This window comes from Aulonocara sp. 'chitande type north' Nkhata Bay, linkage group LG2, assembly GCF_057382095.1.
Source record: "Aulonocara sp. 'chitande type north' Nkhata Bay isolate Kocher_YH1m ecotype deep benthic linkage group LG2, A_spYH_male_GT1.1, whole genome shotgun sequence".
In the NCBI taxonomy this organism is placed as follows: domain Eukaryota; kingdom Metazoa; phylum Chordata; class Actinopteri; order Cichliformes; family Cichlidae; genus Aulonocara; species Aulonocara sp. 'chitande type north' Nkhata Bay.
The window spans coordinates 33,705,871-33,729,475 of NC_141345.1; the positions used below are offsets into that span (position 1 = coordinate 33,705,871).

General features: G+C 38.9%; 2 protein-coding genes across 4 annotated transcripts; both read left to right on the top strand.

Moving 5' to 3' along the window:
* The first annotated feature begins 4 nt into the window (after positions 1-4).
* Positions 5-7,316, top strand: asb5a (ankyrin repeat and SOCS box containing 5a). Of its 2 annotated transcripts, none has more exons than XM_086260082.1 (7): positions 5-560; positions 1,917-1,996; positions 4,714-4,821; positions 5,064-5,214; positions 5,719-5,853; positions 6,375-6,566; positions 6,701-7,316. In XM_086260082.1, the coding sequence occupies exons 1-7, from the start codon at positions 356-358 to the stop codon at positions 6,826-6,828; spliced, it is 999 nt and encodes a 332-aa protein (XP_086116208.1). In that variant the 5' UTR covers positions 5-355; the 3' UTR covers positions 6,829-7,316. The 2 variants fall into 2 exon arrangements, with proteins under 2 accessions (XP_086116208.1, XP_086116216.1); XM_086260090.1 differs by lacking the exon at positions 5-560 and adding an exon at positions 1,092-1,525.
* Positions 7,317-7,763: 447 nt separating this feature from the next.
* Positions 7,764-21,375, top strand: spata4 (spermatogenesis associated 4). 2 transcript variants are annotated; one of them, XM_086260102.1, is made up of 6 exons: positions 7,764-8,029; positions 9,411-9,540; positions 10,387-10,505; positions 10,728-10,948; positions 20,324-20,463; positions 21,247-21,375. In XM_086260102.1, exons 1-5 carry the CDS (start codon positions 7,914-7,916, stop codon positions 20,425-20,427), a joined length of 690 nt encoding a protein of 229 aa, XP_086116228.1. In that variant the 5' UTR covers positions 7,764-7,913; the 3' UTR covers positions 20,428-20,463; positions 21,247-21,375. The 2 variants fall into 2 exon arrangements, with proteins under 2 accessions (XP_086116228.1, XP_086116237.1); XM_086260111.1 differs by lacking the exons at positions 20,324-20,463; positions 21,247-21,375 and adding an exon at positions 11,711-13,170 and having other exon boundaries at positions 7,769-8,029.
* Positions 21,376-23,605: the final 2,230 nt, after the last annotated feature.

Here is a 23,605-nt window from a genome sequence, read left to right on the forward strand (position 1 = left end):
ATTTAGTTCAACTCATGCAAAAAGACATTTTAATGAAAAATATGAATTAAATGCTGCCATGACTTACATTTTTTGGGGAAATTACATCACCTCTGCAATTAAAACAAGTTTGTAAGTTTGAAATTTATATAACTTGAGCCCACCCACATCCAAACATAGTGTACACTTACATTTCAGTTGTTGCAATCAGGCACAGTAGCAGCTGCAGAGAATTTTTTCCAGCCCGTGCTTTGTCAGGACCAGCCAACTAGTCAGTGCACTGGGAGGAAAAAGCAGGCTACTCTTATGCTTTTTGTAGTGGCATCTGATCCTGCGTTCATCATAACCAAAGCTCTTCTGTATCGTGCCAGAGGAAATGTCAGACCATACAGAGGAATTCACCAACAAGCCCTTCGCAGCCCAGTTGTCCAATGTTTACCTCAGCATCTTGGCACTGTTCTGCTTTAAGCTTTTTGTTAAGATCTCTCTTAACTTGCTGACATACTTCTACATTGTCCGTGGGAATCGCAAAGAGGCTGCCAGGATATCAGCAGAGTTCTATGATTATGGTCAACAACACAGTGAGTACTCTGAGACAGGTCGTTTTAAAAAGCACTAACACTTGATTTGTTATTAATTTGGTTACTTTGTTTAATAAAATATATCTGTACGATGATGGCAAACACATCTTAAATGTAACCACAATATAAATAAATTATGGTTACAAACACCCTGCAATGCATTTAACCCCAACTGTAAAAGGTCAGAGGTCAAATGTAAATGTTTTCTTTAGAATCCTACAGAAGCCTTCCATGCACACAGACACACACACACAATTTCAGTGTTTACAAATGAGCTATAAATACTGCATTGCTAATCCAATGAGTATAAAAGCCATTAATTGTGTTCACATTAATACATACTAGAAATATCATTGATAGCCCACTTTTCTTTCATTAGCTTAAAAGCTACTTAGAAATCCTGAACTGTACATTCAATATTAAATGAAGACACTGTTGGCCCGGCAGCTCTTTCTCTCTAATGTATTAATAGAACGCAGTCATGATATCCCCTCCCCCAGCCGCATCCTGCCCTAGTTTCCATTCCCAGCTATGCAGTGCACACTTTCACACAGCCACCAAAACAACACTCCACATTCTCAGGAACAGGCGGTTCGAAGGCACATTCTGAGGGAAGACAGACACGACAACAACATAATCTGTACTATCATCCAAAGGGCTGTTTAATCTAAAGTGTACCCACTCCATGGAATACTAATTGACCAAGCTCAGGGTATTTGTCACGGTCCCGTAGAGATGGTCTTTCTTGTTCTGAGAAATCTGTTTGATGTCTCTAGCTGGTCCTGTCTGTATTTCAGATTTTAATGTCAGTCAGGGAAAATAAGGTGCATGAATAAAAAAGCATGATTTAATAGAAAACATTGGGTGGATTATTGTATAATTTATAAAGAATATGGATGAAAGGATGGATGAAGATGATGAGAACGTGTGGAATGCATCAGCTGTTATTCTGGACATTGACTCAGGTGTGCCTGAAGACATTTCTTCTTTTTTCTGGAGTTCCTTCTTTTTTATTAAAAGGGCACAGCCAGTTTGGCAGGTTTACTTTCATTTGTCATGTGAATGGAGTGTGATAGTGCAGAGTTTAATGCATCAGGAATTTTCAAGCGCTGTTAAGTCACATAACCATATGCTGCTGGGTGCATTAACTCTTGGAAGATGAAAGGTAAAACGTGACTTGAGAGGTTAAAACACCTACTTGCTATGTTTAGATGTGTGGCAGGAGAATGCATATTTGAAGCTTTCTCTGTACTGTTGATTTTATTTTTATTTCTCTGGATGAGAGAATTAAGTAAATAATAATACATTTAAGTGTTCAATACTGAATTGAATACTGAATTCATATTCCTGTCACAGGATCTTGGGCAGACCGCTCACCCCTCCACGATGCTGCCAGTCAGGGCCGCCTCCTGGCCTTGAGGACCCTCATTTTACAGGTGAAGAAAAACACAATTCCCTTGGAGGCAGGCGGGTAATGTGTAACCTCTCATCTGCAAACATGAATCCTGTTGTAACCATCTCTTCCACAAGCCAGTTTGGTTCAGTAACTTTGTAGATTTATCCACACCTTGATAAAGAGATCAAGGTATGGATAAAACTCTGGAGACTGCTATAAAGTTATCTGTAAGACTTGTATAAAATTATTACCTGGGTCAAGATTACAATATAGCATATGCTTGGTATGCTTGTAGCAGCAATATTTTTTAATGAGAATAACACAGTATACACCTACCAGATAAATTATTGATAACTATTTCCATATTTCACTACGTAGTTCTAGCTTTCCATGCGGCATAAAAATGCTAATAATGTTAGTGATCCAACAGGGAAGATACTGTTTCACGCTATCTGTCAATTATAAGAGTTGATGTATCAGTGCATATTAAAAAAAATATATATAAGATATAAAGCTGTTCCTTACACGGCAGCACAGTGGTGCAATAGTAGGCATTGTTTCCTCAAAGCAAGAAGGTCCAAATCCCCTGACCAGCTGGGACTTTTCTGAGTGGAATTTGTATGTTATCTCTTTTGCCTGTGGTTCTCTATGGGCACTCTGGCTTCCTCCCATAGTCCAAAGACATGCGTGATAGGTTAAGTGGTAATTCTAAATTGGCTATAAGTGTGGATGTGAGCATGAGTGTTTGTCTGGCTCACTGGGTGAGCCCTGATACAGACTGGTCACCTGTCCAGTTTTACCCTTCAAGCTTAAGACCAGTGGGATTATCTCCAGCCCCATCACGACCCTGAACTAAATAAGCCGATAAAAATGGATGCATGGTTCTGAACAGCTCCACAAATCTTGTAAATACCACCTAAAACGAATTAAAAAAAACACGACATAACACACACTCTGTCATTATTTTCATGATAAAAAATTGAGCCAAAGTGCAGAAACAATTATGTACACCCTAAATGCATTAGGGTAAAAGCATCTGAGTAACTGATCATCAGCAAGTGTAACCACTGATATAAGAGCAGACATTTTGGCACTTGCTGGTCTGGAGCGTGCAGGTGTGTGTCAATGTTTAGCACATTGCCAACGAATAAGGAAAAACTAGGCGATTATCTTAAAGAAGCAATTGTTGCTGCTGATCTGTTTGGGAAGACCAAATCATTCTACAGTGAGAAAGATTATTCACAAGTGGAAAACATTCAAGACAGTTGCCAAATTCATCTCTGCAATGCCCAGAGACACTGCCAAAAACCCAAAAGCTACATCTCATTATAGTACAATTAGGAAAAGACTGAACTAATATGGTTTGTTTGGAAGGGTTGCCAGTAGAAAGCCTGTTCTCTCTAAAACGAACATGGCAGCACCTGGAACCAATGTCCTAAGTGGAGATGTTTGGCCATTATTCACAGTGCCACATCTGGCAAAACAGAAACACAACATATCAGCACAATCGCTTCATAGTGACAGTAATTGTTCATAGTAACTGTCAAGCTCAGTGGTGGAGGGGTGATGATTTGAGCTTCTTCTGCAATCACACATCCTGGGCCCCTAGCAGTCACTGAGCTAACCATGAACACCGTTCAACACCATTCTACAGTTAAAGATGAGGCTATCTGTTAGAGCTTAGCTGAAATTTGGTCACAGACTAGAACATCACCACAAGAGCAAACCTACAACAGAATGGCTGAAAAAGAAAAGACCCAAGGTGTTGCAGTGGGACAGTCAAAGTCCAGATCAACCTCTTAGCTAAAATGCTGTGGTGAGACCTTGAGGAAGCTGTGGATAAATCCCCACAAACCCTGTTCTAAAGAACAATGTCAGAGTAAAGTTTGTTCTACAAGCTATTGAATCATGGAGTGTACTTAATTTTTCACATAGTGCTAGGATTTTGGCCTAGTTTTTGGAAAATAAACAATGGCATGGTTTGATATATCATGTATTGTACAGTAGTTCAAAGGCCTTATTTACCCAAAGATTTTCTTTTTAATTCATGGAATTGTAAGAGATTGTACTTTCTATTCACTGCCCTATTTAACACTTTAAACCTGTACATACTTAACAACAGTTCATAAGTTTCAATATACAGGCTAGCTAAATGCCAACAACACAAAATGTAAATACTCAAACTTGTACTATGGGTTACAATAACCACATGGTTTTAAAATTAATGTGATTTTTGTAGTTTTTATGGCATATACATGCCCCTTATGTATAGTGTGTGAGGGGAGTTTGACCATGGAACTATTATTTGAGCATATGCTAAGGAAAGAATAATCACAAACAAAAACAAGTACAATACTAATACAAATGCATTAAAAGTGAAATCTCCACTTGCATTTCCAGCTGCTCACAGAGTGTGCTACAAAAAAGCCTGTGACTTCAGCTACAGAGGAAACAATGCTTTGCTCTAGTCAGACAAATTCATAACAAAGTAGGACAATTATTACAGGACTTCAGATGGTAATTTATTAGCTCTTTACTGGCTTTAAGTTGGATTTAATTGGTTTAATTAGCAGGCTTGTTAATCTCTGCTGTTGAAATCATCACAGTTTGAAAATCGCTAAGAACCCTGACTGAAGAGAATGTCTGTGTTTTGTAAGAGGAGATAAACTTTATTAATGTTCTTGTTCATTTATGAGTTAATGTCCCATAAATATCCATGCCCACTAAATATTTGTGGCTATTTGATTCTGTTTCCAGGGTCACAATGTAAATGTTCTGACTATAGACCATGTAACACCCCTGCATGAGGCCTGTCTTGGAGACCATGTTGCCTGTGCCAGAGCACTCATTGATGCAGGAGCAAATGTAAGTCCTATAGTGGCCTGGTGACTCTTTAATGTTGCCATGTTGCACAGGTCAAATTAAATTTCCATGGCTGGGAAAATCTGGGTAAGGGTAACAAATGAGCAATGTCCTGTTTCAGTCACTGCAGAGCTATTAAGTTGTTGTTGTTCCCTTTCAACTGTACCCCCAGGCTGTTACTATTAGTCAACTTGCATGATTAAATAAGGCCTAAATATAAGAATAAAAGGAAAATGTGTTCACAGGTCAATGCTTCTACAATTGATGGAGTCACCGCTCTGTTCAATGCCTGTACAGTGGGCAGTGTGGCATGCACGGAAATCCTTCTGGAAAATGGAGCAAAACCCCAGAGTCTTGTATATCAACCTTCTCCGATACACGAAGCAACCAGCAAAGGTATGTCATGGCCAACGATTTTACAAAAATTCACAAACTGATTATTTTCAGTATTTTTTGTGATTCAAGTTAGTGTTACATGATTATGCATGTCATACTGTGTGGGTGTATGTGAAACACAATGGAAAGATATTCCCTTGCAAAAAGAGACTATTCTACATGGACCATTTACTTCAAAGTGAGCCAGTGTTAGAGGACCAGTCCTAAGAGACTTAAGCTTGTGAGAGCCAGCTTTTGCTGATGAGAGTCATTATTTTTGACTAACGGTATAATCAGAGCACTATAATCAGAAAATAACCCAACATTATCGCAGTTCCCCTCACTGCAGATTACGCTTGACTTTCGACCTGATTTTGTGTCCTTTACTGTGCTATAAGCACGTTCTTACATGCACTATGATAAACAGCTTTAGCTATAAATCCAACAGGGCCTGAGCAGACAGCTTGGAGAATTATTTTGCATTGTCACTTACTGATTACTGACTTCACGCTTCATTACTTCCAGGTCATTACGGTTGTGTAGAGGCTCTGGTGACTTGGGGGGCAGATGTGGACATGGACATTCCTCACCTGGGCACAGCACTATATACAGCCTGCGTCTGCCAAGAGCTCGAATGTGCCAGGAAACTCCTGAGGGAAGGTCAGTTCGTAGAACTGTGTCGATGTTTACAGAAAAGTCCTATGTGAACATATGGACTTAAGCGCATTAGAAACACAAAAACAAACTGATATATAATAAATATATGCATGCTCAGAGGATTTTAGAGGCCTCTGGGGGGGGGGGGGGGGGGGGGGGATAAAAACATTTAAACAACAATATGATAAATTCTGTGCTAGGAATATGACAAACAATGAGACTGCAAATTGTCAAGTGCAAAAGGTGTAACAAAGAGCTAATGAGAGGCACACATTGCAATTTCAATAAGAAGTGGGACCACATTTATACCCAACAAGTGACTGATTACATATACAAGTGATTAGTGTGCCCATTTGTGTCTCACTGCAGTCTTTGAAATAAGGTACTAATTTAGGCAAGTAAAGAAAAGGTAAATTAAAAATATAATCACAAATTAACCAAAGCTACTTGTACTTAACAATACAGGTATCTGATATTGGAGTTTTCTGATTGGACTATGGATAATTATAGTCTCCTCCATGTAGGTGCAAATGTACAGAAAGGTAAATCCCTGGATTCACCTTTACATGCAGCTGCAGAAAAAGACTGCACAGCTGTAGTGAAGTTGCTGCTGGACTTTGGCGCAGACATTAATGCCAGGAACACAGAGTTTCAGAGGCCAGTGGATGTGGCTCCACCCAGCAGTCTTACAGAAGGCTTTCTACTGCTTTATGAAGGTATGAGTTTACTTTTTGCTTGGTTTCGTTCGCAATCATTGATCCCTTCCTGACCTTGCTTTGATCTGTTTCTGTCTTTTTTTTAACCACCAATTAACAGTGATAAATAATGTTTTCCTGTCTCCTTTTCATAGCTACACCACGGTTGCTTAGCCAGTTGTGTCGTCAGTGCATCAGAAACTGCGTTGGACGCGACAGACTCCACCTTCTTTCCCATCTTCCTCTGCCTAACAGGATCAAGAGCTACCTGCAGTACCAATGACAACAGACTATGAAACTGTCTGCCTAAATGGGACTTGCAGGAAGAAGCCTTGGACACCAAAAAATTATATCAACTCCACACTCCTCTTAACTTTAATTTTAGCTTCCAGTCAATCCAGTAAAAGCAATTAATTTGAATTAGCTACACGGCCGAGTAGCTGACTGTAGCAGCTGTGTTGAGCTGGCCTGATTCCCATGTGAGGATGTGTGGACCTGGATAAATGTAAAGCAGGATGCCACTAAAACAAACTTCCAGGATTAGTTTTCCCTAGGTTAATTTTGTTTGAATAACATTAATAATAAATATTTTGTTTTCTGTTCTGCAGTGTTTAGAAAATGCCTTACTAGTTGCCAGTGAGTGCTGCACTTTATATTTAAACCCCCCCATAAAAGATTCGAATATCGTGTAAATGCACACTATATGCTGTATGTTAATGAATGTTCATTGTTTCGCATTTAACATTAGATTATTAAAAATCTGTTTTGAAACCTGTTGCATTCAAATATGTCTTTCCCAGCAGCCACATGGTGGATTTGTTACTGATGTTTGTCTCAGTGGTGGAACCAGTTATTCAAAAAGTTGACAAGTTTAAGCTTGGATTACTGACCGCTGACAACTGCTCAGATGGAAATGTGTGTAGCTGAATGGAACTTTCATGCTCTAACATATTATTAACAAGATATTCATGTGCCATTTGATAATATTTTGGCCGTATTTTGATTTTTTATTTCATATATCTGAGTTTAGCTTCAGTATTTCTAATGAATTATTTCAGTTTCATTGTTATATTACATGCAGTTGTGTATGCTCTAGTATTATTTATTGGGTAGCACTATTATTTAAAAGCTTTATACAAATGTTAGCCAAATAAATAAATAACTGAAGAAACAGACCGCTCATCCTCTAGAGGGCAGCACGCCGCTACCGACACGGTTTAGCACCGCAGAGTGCCGTTGTCATAGAAATCTCAACAAAACAGGCCAGGAGCTCGTCAATTAGCCCTCCCTTAAAAAAAAGCAGATCTCGGCTTGATTTATGGAGGTGACTGGTAACAGCGATAGAAAAGTCACTGGTGTGTAGATTTCATGGCTCGGAGCAGCATATGTTTCGCAGAATGTCCCAAGAAAACAGGACTACCAAGAGAAGTAGTCAAGTGGCTGCAAACTCTGGACTTGGCATTTTATCCCAAAAATGTGCGCAGGTACAGAACCTATTTTGTGAATCACAAATACGAATAAAAGAAAAGAAGAAGAATATTTAAAAGAGGATATGTGTAATTTAAAAAAAATATATATATCTATTTTTACACGTCTATTTTCCTGCATATTGTTAGAAAAGTATTATGTTGTGTTTTTACTAACCTACTGTTAGCTAGCTAAATTGAATGTAGATACCATTTTTAGATACCATTTAATCTTTTTTCTAACTTAAAAAAACATGTAACTGCAGAATAAAAAAAAAGAAAAAAAAATCACATAAAACTAGGGTGACCAAGTGTCACGCTGTATCTAAGCCTGCACATTTTATATATGCACACGATGTCGCACTTTTTATTAGCTCCTGGACTCTTGTGACTGAAAAAAGGAGATCTGTGGATAACCTCTGAATCCCGAAGATCAGAACAGCAGCTGAACTGTTAGTTCAGCAGAAAAGAGGAATAGAGGAATAAATGAATGCACAATACATACATTCATGATATATATAAATCCACACACACACATACAGTACCCATTACGGCATTGATGTACCCCCTTAGCTGAATTCTACTGATACACATGAACTGGAAGTTAAATTCATACAGTTTGGTAAAGATAGGTTGTTGCAGTGCAATCTTAATTTCATTAGTTGGCTAACAGTGGTTTAGTGCTTCTGCAGCAATCATGGTAACCAGCATGAATGAGAAGGAAACTGAGTGGATGGGACTGTGCAGGCCAGACCTTATGAAGAAAAATGTCTCTTTGAAATTAAAAGGAGGTCATTCATCAGCTTGTAAGTTTTAAAGCATGAGGCTGTTTGAAAATTGTGTAAAAGAGCTGGCTTTGTCAAGCTAAGTGTGTCCAGTGTTGGATGGGCTTAGAGTTGAGCCAATTTAATTGAAGTTTGTCTGGCTATCATTATCTCAGGATTGTGGTGCGTGAGGTGAGTCCTCATAGTAATTCCAGAATATTTTAATTTGTTTAAAATTAAATTAAAGTGATATTTGGTGTCCCTGTATCAATACAATATCACCACACAAAATCTACCTCAATCTACCTCCCCCTCACACCCACCCACCCAATTTCCAGCACACTGTAAACTGTGTTTGTATCAATTTCCTAATTTATATACAGCATATCCAAATTCTGAACTACCATGTGGCCCATTTTCTTCCGTTTCCTCATTTAAACACAAACTTACAATGCATAAAATATGAAGCGAATAACCAACTTAAAAGGAGCAGGATTATGTGAGGTTGATTAAAAAAGAAGGAAAACGCAAGGATAACAATAAATCTGCTATGACAAGGAATAACCAAGTGCTAAGGCAAATTCCACTGGTAGAGCCAGTAAGTGCATATTGTTATTTCTGTATTTCATTTCCAGAGATTTTTCCAGCGGCTACCTTGTGGCACAGATATTTTCTCATTATTACCCCCGAGACTTTTCATTGCACTCATACGACAGAGGAACATCGCTTTCTGCCAAACAGTGGAACTGGAGCCAGATAGAGCGGGTGAGCAGAGCAAAATATTCAAAAATATAATGAGCCACGAAGAAATGCTTTTTTTATTCACTGCAGTTGGCATGTCACTGAAATGCATCTTCCAGCTACAGTTTGGTGTTTAAATAATACAAGTTCAAGTTTCTCTTACTTGTTGCAGGCTACTGCTACTGCAAGTGTCATAAATAAATGTTTTGGTTAATCTGCAATACACCAGGGGCACAGACACACAGACAGCATGGAGCTTTAAATGCATATGTTGAAGCAGGGCTGGACGTGGACTTAAATAGTTGGTACAGTTAAAAGCTAAACTTCAGCTATTAGCAATGGCTCGTGGTCAAAGTTCCTTCTTTATTATGTCCCTTCATCTATTTTCTCACCACGTCAATTTCATCTACCTCCATCTCCCCCTCACTTCTCCACAGCAGGCACTTGCAGCAACAGCGTGCTGTAACTGAAGATTGGTTACTAGTTGTTCCCGGTTCATGGTGGAGCAGCAGCCCCGACAGCTAACATGTTGGTTGTTCTTAATTTCTTTTTATTGTTTTCTTTCAGCTTTTCAGCTTCACCTTTTCACCACTTCTTCCACACAGCAAAGGGGATGGGCTGGTCACATTAAGAGATTGATTGGGCAATCCAGTGTCAGTATTGAAAATAAATGAATGGGCTGTTGTCAGTGCTTGTACAGCTGGTGCACAAAATGCCCAGTATGCCAGATTTACCAGTCCAACCCTGTGTTGAGGTCCCGCTGGGATGTGACATTTTCACTACCCACAGTGCCTGTGTTAACTGAATCGTAAAGTGGTTTCCTTCTCCATTCAAGTGTTTAAATATAATCTACAAAGTTTATTGATTCAGTCTTTAGAGAAGCGGAATCTGTACTTGAAAAAGGAGGCCATTGATGGAACAATCCATTGTAAACCAGGAGCAGCTGAGCTGTTGGTGCTGGAAGTTTACACTATTTTAACTAAAGGGAGGTATGTTGGCAGCTTTATATCTGATGTAATATTCATCTTTAAAAATAAATGTTTGCCTTTTTTGTATATGGAACTACAAATATGTGACGACACGTGTAACTATTAATGCTAATGATGATGAAAAGATCCAGAACAATACTATTGCAACTCTCACAAATATTTGTTTAGCAGTCAAAGCGATGTGACAAAGAATCATAACATATATTGTGTTTCCCTTTTAAGAGTCAGTGATGTAGAGGGCCCAGAGCCAGACTTCACCGATGAAGAATACCAGAACCTACTTCCCAGCCTGGCTCGCTCCACAGCTTCAAAAGCCATCAAGAACAACCTGACAGCAACAGAAATCAAGGCTGCGCCTGATATAAGCACAAACCAGAGGAAGGCACAAAACATCCTCCGCAGGCACCACGAGCACAAAGCTGCAGAGAGAATTCTCAACCCTGGTAGGTCATCCATGATTAAGTGGCATTGTATCTCATATTAAGATTCATAAATACAAAGAGCTAAATAGATTATCAGGAGGTGACATATTTCTCGCATATTGCAGTAGGGAAATGCTAATAACTGCATGATTTTCAGTACGGCCAGTTAAGAGTTTACAATCATTACTTTTTTTGTGTTGGAGACAAAATAAGAGAGCAGGGTCAAAACACATGCAAAGGGGAATAAATCAAATTTATTTGTGTAGAAATTTGCTTTTTTTGACAATGCCCTGTTTTGAGTACAGGACGTTTTAAAGTGAAGCCTAAGCGAAGTCCTTAGCTCCCCACAATCTTGTTCCACAAAGCCAGATGGATAAGTGCTCTGACACCTGTTCACCTGAAGGCAATGCCTTAAGTATGCACAAACTCTCTACTTTTGTTTATTTGTTTGTTTATTTTTGCAAAAGTGAGCTGAAGAGAAAATTGATTTTGTAAGAATGTTGAATGCACCAGTTGGCTGCAGTAAATTTGGGAGGTAAATATTGACACATGTCCTTCAGTGGTGGAATAGCTGGGTCTTGGTTGCTTGCAGTGGAAATGTATACCTGCACAGCAGCTGCTTTAAAAACACTGCTTATATACAAGTAGCTATTAAAGTTAATGGTTTTTTTTTAATTTAAGTATTTCTTTCTGTGATGCTGAATAACCTAATGCACAAAACAGAACTAATACACCAGTGTAATTGTAGCTGCACTTTTGACGGATGTGTTTCTGCTGTTCTAGAGCTGTGGTCTTCACCAGCATGGAGCAGAGCTTCTGTTTCCTTTAAGGAAATAAAGGTCCGTCAGCCAGCCAAACATTCATTGGTTAATTATTAAAGATACCGACAGAATAACTGCGCTGTCACTGTTTTATGTGTGAAATGATGAACTCATTTATTTTCAGTTATTCAAAACAAAGTCCTTCTCAAACTATTATACCTCACCAGTATTTACCTGACTGTGATTTGATGTGATTTGATTTGGATGATGCATGACGTAATTTCTTGTTATCGCTTATATAATGGTAAAAGGTCTCTACCATGATATATGCTGTGTCTGTTTCTGCCAGTAGGCGGCAGCATTACATCATACCATTATTTCTTAATGGCCTGTGCAGAGGAGCTGAAGGTGTACCATTTGCATTTTATAAATTTATGCAGTGGTTATACTGAGCTTATAGTGAGCTGCCTTACTGTTCACCATTGTGTTTCACCAGCATAACGAAATGTTATTTTAAAAATAACAGTTGATAATGAATGTTAGATATTACTGAATATTCGCATATTACAAAATTTTCAGACATCACAGCCTCACTGTCTCTCAATCAGTCTCTCATTTTGGAGAAACCTGAAAAATGCTGATAAAATCTACTCTATGAAGAAATTAGCAGATTCCTTAATTGGTTTGCTAAACACCCAGTCACTGTGGCAGGAAGACATGAAAGCTTTTCCCTTTCATTTTTTTAAAATAAAAATAAATGCTCTTGGTTACAAAGCGTGTTTCAGCATTTTTATTGACTGGAGATTTCAATTTTAGAAATACAACGAGCTGAATCACTGTTTTTTCTTTCTTTTTTTTTTTTTTTATAAAAAACTGCTGTTAACTAAAGACCAAAGATGCTTTGGTCTTTTTTTTCCCCTCAATGTCAAAAAAAACCTCTGCCCATAGCAACATAAGTTGAATGTGCTGACACATCTTCATTTAGAGCTGCAACAAAACAAGCTGAACAGTCATGATTGTGCCTAGAAAATAAACACCATATGTTCAGTGTAATGACTCTATGTACCAGTACTCCCTGTATGCAAAAACTTGTCTAAAAGAACACTCTACTATACTGCTATGTTAATGACTTAATATTTCTACCATTACATGCACATTCCTATATTTTCAGTCATAAAGTATCATTTTGCTCAGGGATCTCCCAACAGCATCATACAGTCTATGCAAAATTCATTAACTTAATTCCATGGATAATGATTTTAATAGTCAAGCTTAAACTGGAGATAGAATAATATAATGTGAAATGTTTTCTCCACCCACCCAATATTAAATGTCCTATTATATCAATAGCTGGCGTTTCATTCTATACTTTTTCCCTTTTAAATAAGTTCCTTCATTTTGTGCACGTTATTGAGCGGTTTTGGTTTGTCATATTACATTTTTATTGAACTATTCTGTTTTATTTAAGCTGTTTTGTTATTGGTTTCCTTGAGTGTTTTTATCTGCTATAATTCAAGGATTTTCCAACCCTTGGGATGAATAAAGCTAAACTTGTGCTCACTCATTTGTGCTCACTACCGAATGACTGCTTTTTAATTTTTTATTTAAGTGGCTTTCCTGCCAGACAATGTAAAATTAAACACTGTCATTTCCTACACGTTGTACAGTGCTTAACAAATATATTAGACTTTGTCATAGAAAGAGAAAAAATAATGTTGTTAGGCAAATAGCAAACTGAATTCGTGATTTTTGTTTTTACCCAAATTTGACCCGGACTGCACTGAGAAGTCAGAAATTAATGAAGCATAATATTCAGTCACCAAAACAAATTTTTCGGTTCATGAATACAATTAAATAACTGTAATTTGGCATTTTAATGATAATGTATTAATCTGCTTCCCTTTTTTAAAATAAAAGAGTTAATTTGAAAATTCACAGATAACAGCAATAATTATATTGTAGCAAAATCTAATTTTGATTAAAGATTTTGCACATGTTGGTGGATTAACTATTACATAAAAATAAACAAAGATTTGGGTAATTACCAATAATGCTGTTTTAGGGCACTTGTGGCATAAACGTTAGATTGGGTGGTGGTTTTATAAATCTGAGTATTTGATATGTAAAATACCCAATGTACAGTACTTACAAGAGAGATCATTGGCATTAACTTCAACATCTAGCCATACTAGTCCTAAACAGAGAGTAACGCGTTACTGTAATCTGATTACTTTTTTCAAGTAACGAGTAAAGTAAGGGATTACTATTGCAAAAACGGTAATTAGATTACCGTTACTTTCCCGTAGGAACGCTGCGTTACTGCGTTACTAAAACCGTGATTTTTGCGAGAATGTCTCACGACCGTGATGTAAGCGAGTGCGCCGTTCGTGACAACAGCTGTGTGCAGATCAACAATGGATCACATATCGATTGTGGGAGAGAGCATGAGCGTGCAGCGTTTAAAGCGTGGAAGTACTGACCTTACTTTAAGTTTGATTCCATAAAAAGTGACAAAAACATTAGCGTCCATCGTGCGTGGGAAGAAAACTTCTTTTTACAGCGAAAAAAACCCCTAAACTTCAACTCTTTATTCAGCAAAGCATATGCATATGGAGATCACACACATCAAACTCTAAGCTGCACAGAGTACGTTCTAAAGTATGATTTAGAGAATGATTTGATGTATGATCTAAGGCATTTCTTCAATAAAGCTATTTTATACCTTTTCATTACACCCCTCCTTGCCAACAGGGAGCAGTCCCCCAGTCAGCCAATCACAACATGTTTATCACTGTCATCCCACCCACATGGCAGTGGAAATTCAGTTGTGCCCTGCACCCTAGTTCTTAACCTTTATTTTTCAACACGTCTCATTTGCTTTATGGTTTTTATCTTTAATTTTAACACTTGTTTCGTGCTCTTCTGTTTCCACTGGCCTACACATAGTTTCACATCCCCAATGTCTAGCAGTTTTTAACTTTTGAGCAACAACATCTATCTTGCACCATGATTGACAAAATAAACCCTTTCCACTGCCCAAACATCATCCACTCCTCCAGAGGATTGTTCACCCCTGAATGTTCATGCATTTCCTTGGATAATGTTCTCAGTCCCTCTCTGGTCACAGGGGCCGTGTTGTCTGGAATGAATGTGCAGCACATGTCTCCAAACATCCCACAGACACCCCCTTTTTCAGCCAACAGCATATCAAGGGCCATCCTATTTTGTACAGCCATCAGAGAGCTAGGAGCCACCTGCTCAGCTAAGGCAAGGCAAGGCAAGGCAAGTTTATTTGTATAGCACAATTCAACAACAAGGTGATTCAAAGTGCTTTACAGAGACATTAGAAACAAGAACAAATAAAAAGCATGATTTAAAATTGAATAAAACAAGCAAATAAACTAACTAACTAGTTAACAAACAAACAAACAAACAAACAACAGTATATAAAATCAAAACAGATAAAATCAGAACAGTAGATAAAATCAGTAGTTAAATGTAAGTTTTGAAATTTAAGCTTAAAGTGTGGATTTGGTGCTTTATTCAAATGCAGCTGAGAACAGGTGAGTCTTCAACCTGGATTTAAATAAACTGAGTGTTTCAGCTGATCTGAGGCTTTCTGGGAGTTTGTTCCAGATATAAGGAGCATAAAAGCTGAATGCAGCTTCTCCGTGTCTGGTTCTGACTCTGGGAACTGATAAAAGACCGGATCCAGATGACCTGAGGGATCTGGATGGTTCATACTGGGTCAGGAGGTCATTGATGTATTTTGGTCCTAAACCATTCAGAGCTTTATAGGCCAGCATCAGAACTTTAAAGTCTATCCTCTGACGGACAGGCAGCCAGTGTAAGGACCTCAGAGCTGGACTGATGTGGTCCACTTTTTTGGTCTTAGTGAGGACTCGAGCAGCAGAGTTCTGAATGAGCTGTAGTTGTCTGACTGATTTTTTAGGTAGACCTGTAAAGATGCTGTTACAGTAATCAAGCCTACTAAAGATGAATGCATGGACTAGTTTTTCCAGGTCCTGTTGAGACATCAGATCTTTTATCCTTGATATATTCTTGAGGTGATAGTAAGCTGACTTTGTTATTGTCTTAATGTGTTTTTCTAAGTTTAGGTCTGCATCCATCACTACACCCAAATTTCTCGCCTGGTTTGTGGTTTTTAGATGTATAGATTGAAGTTCTCTGGTGACCTGTAATCATTTTTCTTTGGCGCCAAAGACTATTACCTCAGTTTTGTTTTTGTTTAGCTGGAGAAAATTGTGGCACAACCAGTCATTGATTTCCTCAATGCATTTACCAAGAGCCTGTACAGGGCCTCGGTCTCCTGGTGACATTGTGATATATATTTGTGTGTCATCTGCATAGCTGTGATAGTTTATTTTGTTGTTGTTTATAATCTGTGCCAGTGGGAGCATGTAGATGTTAAACAGAAGGGGTCCCAAGATGGAACCTTGGGGAACTCCACATGTGATACTTGTCTGCTCAGATGTGAAGTTACCTATTGATACAAAGTATTTCCTGTTTTCCACGTATGTTTTGAACCAGTTTAGTACAGTTCCTGAAAGACCTGTCCAGTTCTCCAGTCGTTTGAGTAATATGTTGTGGTCAACTGTATCAAATGCTGCACTGAGATCCAGTAAAACTAGGACTGACATTTTTCCACTGTCTGTATTCAGACATATGTCATTAAACACTTTGGTCAGAGCGGTTTCAGTGCTGTGGTTCTGTCTAAAACCTGACTGGAAGGCATCGTAGCAATTATTCTGTTTTAAGAAGTAACTGAGCTGTTGAGAAACTGCTTTTTCAATGATCTTACTTAAAAACGGGAGATTTGAGATCGGCCTGTAGTTGTTCATTTGTGTCTTGTCAAGATTGTCCTTTTTCAGTATAGGTTTGATTACAGCAGTTTTTAGTGATTCTGGAAACACACCTGATAATAAAGAAAAGTTGACGATCTGTAACAGGTCTGACTCTAAAGTCTTTGAGACCTTTTTGAAAAAACTTGTTGGCAGGACATGTAAACAGCAGGAGGAGGAGTTCAGTTGACCTAAGATGTCCTCCAGGTCTTTGCTGTTAATAGGTTGAAACTGTTTCATGGTGTTTAAACAGTTTTTTGGTGGACACAGTACATATCCTGGATCTGCTGTTGATGTACCAATTGCTTGTCTAATTTTTTGGATTTTTTCAGTGAAGAATTTGGCAAAGTCATTGCAGGCCATGGTCGAATGAAGTTCAGCTGCCACTGACACAGGAGGGTTTGTTAGCCTGTCAACTGTAGAAAATAAGACCCGAGCATTATGGCTGTTTTTAGTGATGATGTCAGAGAAGTAGGACCTCCTTGCATTCCTCAGTTGTAAATTATAATTGTGAAGTTTCTCTTTATAAATGTCATAATGAACCTGGAGGTTTGTTTTTCTCCATCTGCGCTCAGCTTTCCTACACTCTCTTTTTTCATTTTTCACCAGTGTGGAGTTTCTCCATGGAGACTTTTTCCTTCCAGAGATAACCTTCACCTTAATGGGAGCAATAGTGTCCATTACATTTAACATGTTAGCATTGAAGCTATTGACGAGCTCATTGACTGACCCTCTGGGCAGGTCAGGTGTTAATGGGAAGACCTGGTTAAAAATTGCACTACTGTGTTCAGTTATACACCGTTTTGTGATCACTGTTGTTGATATATTTGTGTGGGCTGAGATTTTACTTTCAAAGAAAACACAGTAATGATCAGACAGGCCCACATCAGACACAGTAACCTTTGAAATGCTCAGGCCTTTGGAGATCAGTAGGTCAAGAGTGTGTCCTCTATTATGTGTGGCCTCTGTTACATGCTGAGTCAGCCCAAAGTTGCCCAGAGTGTTACTCAGGTCTTTAGTCCCTTTGTCCTGAGGGTTGTCCACAACCTAATCCCTCAATTGCATCCGTAGTCAAATTGGCAAGCCTTAACATTAACATCGTAATGGACATAGTTAATCTTATCCACATTTTTAGTTGGTGTGGCTGTAAAGAAAGCTGAAAGGACTGGTATGTTTTCAAAACCTGATGCTACCTGGTATTTATTAGGGACCCCTCTGGGCCCTCCTAAAGCGTCTATATAAGTGGCTGACCCTAAAGTTGGGTCTAAATTCCCCAATGACCTACATGCTAGCACATGGTGTCTACGCCTCTGCGTCAGCGTACCAGCATTAGTGGTCCCCACCTTAACCAGTCTATCCTAGTTAAGGTGAGAAACTGGTGTAATAACACATTACACCAGTTTCTCACTGTGATCTTTGCATTGTCAACAACACGATGTCATAATAACACACTGCTAGTACATACACACAGAAAAGTGGCAACTAAAAGATCTGCATGGGTCAGAAGCTCATGCGAAACGAGGATGTCGCCTTCATCCTCTCCTCCTCCTGTAAAAACATAGATCCCTCCTTTCCACCCTGGCTGGGTGGAGTAAATAGCCTGTATTTGCATCGCACTTTACTTAGTCCCTAAGGACCCCAAAACGCTTTACACTACATCCAGTCATCCACCCATTCACACACTGGTGATGGCAAGCTACATTGTAGCCACAGCTGCCCTGGGGCGCACTGACAGAGGCGAGGCTCCCGGACACTGACACCACCGGGCCCTCTGACCACCAACAGTAGGCAACGGGTGAAGTGTCTTGCCCAAGGACACAACGACTGAGACTGTCTGAGCCGGGGCTCGAACCAGCAACCTTCCGATTACAAAACAAACTGCCAACTCTTGAGCCACGATCGCGAGTAGGTGCAATCTTGGGTGTCAGTGGCAAGTCAGTCAAACTTTTGTCCCCATTGTCAGTCCAGTCAGTCCCCTCATGTTCATTGCTTTTGCTGAGAGTGGAGCCTCCCGCTCCACATACTTAAATCTCCAGTGCCAGCAATATGTCGTCATTTCAAAAAAAGAAATAAGAATTCTTTATGATTTTGGCATGGATTAATTTACTGAATCCTTTTAGACAGAAGGACTTATTGTCTGAATATGTCCCTCATAGGTGACTTTTGATGTCTGATCTAAAGGAGTTCCTCAATAAAGCTATTTTATACCTTTTCACTGCTCAGAAAATATATGAACCTTAGCAAAACACTGTTTTTTGTGTTTATTTTTTATCACAAATGTTATTTTTTCTGGTGCCAAATCTATTCAGATTCACACAGATTAAGATCGCTTTGATGGTCCCAAATCGCCAAGCTCTCAGAGATGCTCACTGTGAAGTACAGCTGAGCTGTAAAGCTAGTGAAAAATAGATGACAGGATGATAAGTGTTTCTGGCTGACTGCCTAGCTTCTCATGTTGTCCAAGAGCCTAGGCTTTTAATAGAGATAGGACAATGGTGTACTGATAGGATCTCCATAGCCTCAACAGACCATTAGCTGCAGATGACCATTAGATTTCTTTTTGCTGTAACAATACATGTGATTTTAATCAGACTGCTGAGCAGCATGGGTCAAGTGCAGTAACAGTTCAAAACAAAGAAACAAAATAATCTATTAAACTGTTTAGGAGCGTTCTGGTGGATGAGTTCTGTAACTTTCTGCTGCTGAGCTGATCTAAATGGGGACTTCATAAGGAACAGAGAACCTTTGAGCTCAGAAAATCTGACTGTGCCTCCACAAAAGATGTGATAATGAATGTTTGCTGTGTTTAGACTACAATGTCCCAAAAATGAACTACTACATGTGCATGGGCGGGGGGCACTGAAGCTAACATTTAAATCATCTATGCCACTTCAGCTTGATGATGGTGTATGATTATGGATCATGTCATTTTCTACTTTCATAAAGGATGATCCAGTGTCCTATGTTAAAGGAGGTATTAAAGGAAGCACTGGAGCGCCATTTCTTAATATTTACAGAATTCGATGAGCTTGTTATCACTGCAGAGCAGATACTACTGGAACATGAAATCTAGCAAGAGCGAAGTTCACTGGAAATGGGAGAAGCCTGAAACAAACTTTAAAGATAAAAAATTACAGCATGAAAACTATAGACATAGTCCATGAGTGTCTGCGGACTACCTTTGAGCTACACCCACTCAAAGCATAAAACAAGCATCAGTCAAAGCTCAGATTTGAGAAAGATAAAGGAGGCTTTTATCTAATGGTTGCAAAACACCAGACCATCCATTCAGCCCTTTCACTGGTTCTTAAGCAAACGTACTTTGTAAACACAGAAAAGGCATATACTGTATCCCTTGGGATGCCCTTTGAGAGGTGCATTGCTGCTATGGGCCACCAGATCCCTGTAAGTGTTTGACTCTGCCAGTTAATGTGGACTGTACCACTGATTATGTCCATAACGTTTATGGACACAATCTGTAGGTTCAGCCAGGGTTTGGGAGATGAGTTGTTGTCTCATTAGGAGGAGATCAAGCATCTTGGAGTTGTATTCAAAAGTGTGGGAAGAACGCAGTCTACGGTGATAAAATAAATATACCAGTGTGTTGTGGCAAAAACAGAGAGCTGAGCCAAAAGGCAAAGGTGAGGATTTAACCTGTGGGTAGTGAACATACGAATGAGACTGCAGATGCAAATGGCAGAAATTGTCAGGAGCCAATTAAGGTAGTCTAAGGATCAACATTATGTTGTCTTTGTTTGCTTGGAATACCTCAGGGACGCTTTGGAAGAGCTTGCAGAGCCAGGGAGTGGAAGGTCTGCACAACTCTACTCCTGTTCCCACTGCTTGGAAGAAAATAAATGCTTGGATGGATGAGTGAAAATATGACATTTAAGCGAACTCCACATCTATGATAGTACGTATCATTGTCTGCAATTGTTCAACCTCTTTCTGTAACTGTTAATGGTTGGTAAAGCCTCCATCCCTTCCTCACTCAGTAGAGCTGAAAGAATGACCTCCTTAATTTTTCAGTGTCTTTTGATTTTCCTCAGCTTGACTAGGCGTGAACACACATCAGCACTTAAGATGGAGAGCACTGTCGCCTGTTGATTTCTGCAGACACTGGCAGACAACCACTGAAATTTAGATTTTCAGTCAGAGCCTCACATTCAGAGGCATTTGTTTATATTAAAAGATCTAAAGTACTAGATACGACTGGTGATATAATATAAATGCCAAATAATAATCGTACTTTAACTACAGGTATTTTCCTTTTTAAAGTTAGATAGGCTACTTTACATTTAAAAGAAAAAAACACCAGCCAGGGTTACAGGGTAATATGTGAATTCTACATCGACTTCTACATCCAGCTTCTCCTACTCAACAATATCTAAGGCCTGGTTGCTATGGCAACAAGCAAGCCCATTCTGGAGAACAACCAGGATGCATTAATAAGCTTAGAGTGAGATTCTTTTCCTCCTTCTGTTGGTCATAAGTGCATGCAGGGGATTTAAAGACTTTTCTGCATGTGTAAAATATGTAAGAAAACAAAATTAGGATAACATACTTTTGAATTCAAATACAAAATGCATTGCATCTGTGACTGGAATCAAAGATGTCAGATAAATAATCTTACAAAGCATTTCTCCTTAAAATGCCCTAAGAAAGTGTTTCACCATCTGCTGATTTTTCCTATCAGCGTTATGGCACCCAGTGTGAAGGAATCTCTTGTGCCGACGGGATGCAGCGGGAGGAGGGAGGTCAGCGCCTCAGGGGGGCTCCACTAACCAGTGGAGATTTATAAGCTACGGATTTCCCCAGAAAAAAGCCCTCCCCCACAGCAAATCTCCCACCCTTAGCCACAGTAGGTTAGTGTGTGGCTATGTTATCCAGGCCAAGGGTGGGGCATTTTGTGTGTCTGTATGCTGGAATGGACACCAATGTGTTAAAAAATTAATTAAAAAAAATTTAGTATATTTTTGTTCTTACAGTATTAATTGTATTTGTATGGCTCAAATGCTATTCAAATGTTTTTATGGACTTTCAGTTTAACCATGTATTAGTCACTGAAGTTCCTGACTTCACAAAACCAGGAGACAAAACTCAAGTTCAACATAGACATACTTTCTATGCAAAGTGCAAACAATATCTCTTAAATGTTCAAATATTTTTCATTAAACTGGAATGCAAATCACTTTAAAGCTCTTCAAATAACATGAACAACCAATATTTATAAGCAGGCATTATACAAAGTTAAGAGCTGGATTAAAAAAATGTTGAGTGGTTGAAAAACCGTGCTCAGAGTATATACACAATGACCTGATTCAGAAAAGCAAACACATTTCAGCAACTTCCCCTTGTTGAGCTAAGCAGATAATAGTGGTGCTTACATTTAGGATTAGTAAGTGTGGGAAGAAACTAGTGAGAATGCACAATGACATGTTTGTCTTTGACTGTGTTGGACACATACTGAGAATGTACATATTATATCTAGTGCTTAAACCTCTGTAAAAGCTATTTACTTAATTAGAGATTCTAAACTCCTTAATAAGGACAATGTCCAATGTTCAAATCCACCGGGGCCTCTCTATGTGGACTTCCATGTTCTCCCTGTGCCTCTGTGGGTTTTCTCCAAGTAATCCAGCTTCCTCCCAAAGAAATGCATGAAGGTTAACTGGTGATTCTAAATAAGCTGTAGGTGTTAATGGTTCTCTTTCCCTTTGTGTTAGCCCCAATAGTCTGGCAACCTATCCACGGTGCACCCTGCCTCTTTCCCTGTGACATCTGGGATGGGCTCCAACCCCTCCCTATGGCCCTGAATTGGATAAGCAGAAGAAAATGGATGAATGGATATTCACCAGATACAAATGACTATTTAAGACTATATCGTGTGCACAAAATAAAAAAAAGGGAGCAGCCCCTAAGGAGATGGAAAAGGGAGAAAGTGGTTGAAATTGTCTCTTGATCTCATGATAAAGCAAGATGTTTAGAATCTACATATGCACAGCAGAGCTTTAAACAATATGCTACTGAGCATTCACCTGATAATATAAGCAGGCAAGCAAGCAATTTTACGAGCCCTGTGTAGACATAACAGGAATTCTTGGGCCATATATCCATATCTGCTATCTGGACATTCTGGAATTTCTGCACAATATTTCAAAATAATGCATCTGACACTTATTGAGGTATTAAAAGTCTGGACTGAAAGGTTGGATTCTTACTACAGACATCACCATCCGTTGATCCATGCTGCCAGAAAAGCTAATAAACATTTAATGCTAATTTGAATTACAAAGCGGTACTCAGTGGTATGGTAATTTTTGACACACCAGTTGGTTAGACAACAAACTAAAGTAGGCTAATTGAATAATTCAATGAATGTTACATTAAGCAATGAAACATTAATAAAGCATTATATAGAATCATTAATAAATGATCACATACACATCACATTACCATAATTACCATAAAAACTTTATCTTGCTTTTCTTCTGAAAGGCCTATGAGTGAAGCTTTTGGCATTCCTGGTATTACAGCAGGCACAAATAAGATAACGGATGACTAAAAGTGATTTCTAGCAAGTTAATTTGCTGAACTTCCATCCGATTAATATTTTGCAGTCTATTTAAGCTAGCGTGCTTACTTGAATCACTCTTACAACCCTCACTTACCTCCTTCGCTATTGCCTCTCAGGTCTTGGCTGCAGCAGAAGCTTCCTTTCCCCATAGGGATCATTAAAGTTTCATCTAATCCACCTGTCTGATCATCCATCCATTCACCCATCTGTCCATACTTTGTCAAGTCAGGTTTTATTTATACAGCATATTTCACTCAACAGCAGTTTAAAATACCAATTTCCAATTCCAATTACCTTGTGTCCTGTCCATGATCTAGGTATGTATTTGCATAATTATTTAGCAGTTTTCATCAGTGTGTGAGCTGTTTGTCTGCAGCTCTAGACATATAGTGCCATTTAGAATTCAAGAATCCAGTGACAACGCCTTGGTGATTGTATAACTTAATCTGTAAGACTAATAAGATTAGGAGAATCCCAT

Bases quoted from the DNA above. Each gene is read 5' to 3' on its own strand.
- asb5a (XM_086260082.1), top strand. From the start codon at position 356: ATGTCAGACCATACAGAGGAATTCACCAACAAGCCCTTCGCAGCCCAG. The intron at 561-1,916 runs GTGAGTACTCTG...TTCCTGTCACAG, and splicing joins TGATTATGGTCAACAACACA to GATCTTGGGCAGACCGCTCA. The intron at 5,215-5,718 runs GTATGTCATGGC...CATTACTTCCAG, and splicing joins ACACGAAGCAACCAGCAAAG to GTCATTACGGTTGTGTAGAG.
- spata4 (XM_086260102.1), top strand. From the start codon at position 7,914: ATGGCTCGGAGCAGCATATGTTTCGCAGAATGTCCCAAGAAAACAGGA. The intron at 9,541-10,386 runs GTGAGCAGAGCA...TTATTGATTCAG, and splicing joins ACTGGAGCCAGATAGAGCGG to TCTTTAGAGAAGCGGAATCT. The intron at 10,506-10,727 runs GTATGTTGGCAG...TTCCCTTTTAAG, and splicing joins ACTATTTTAACTAAAGGGAG to AGTCAGTGATGTAGAGGGCC.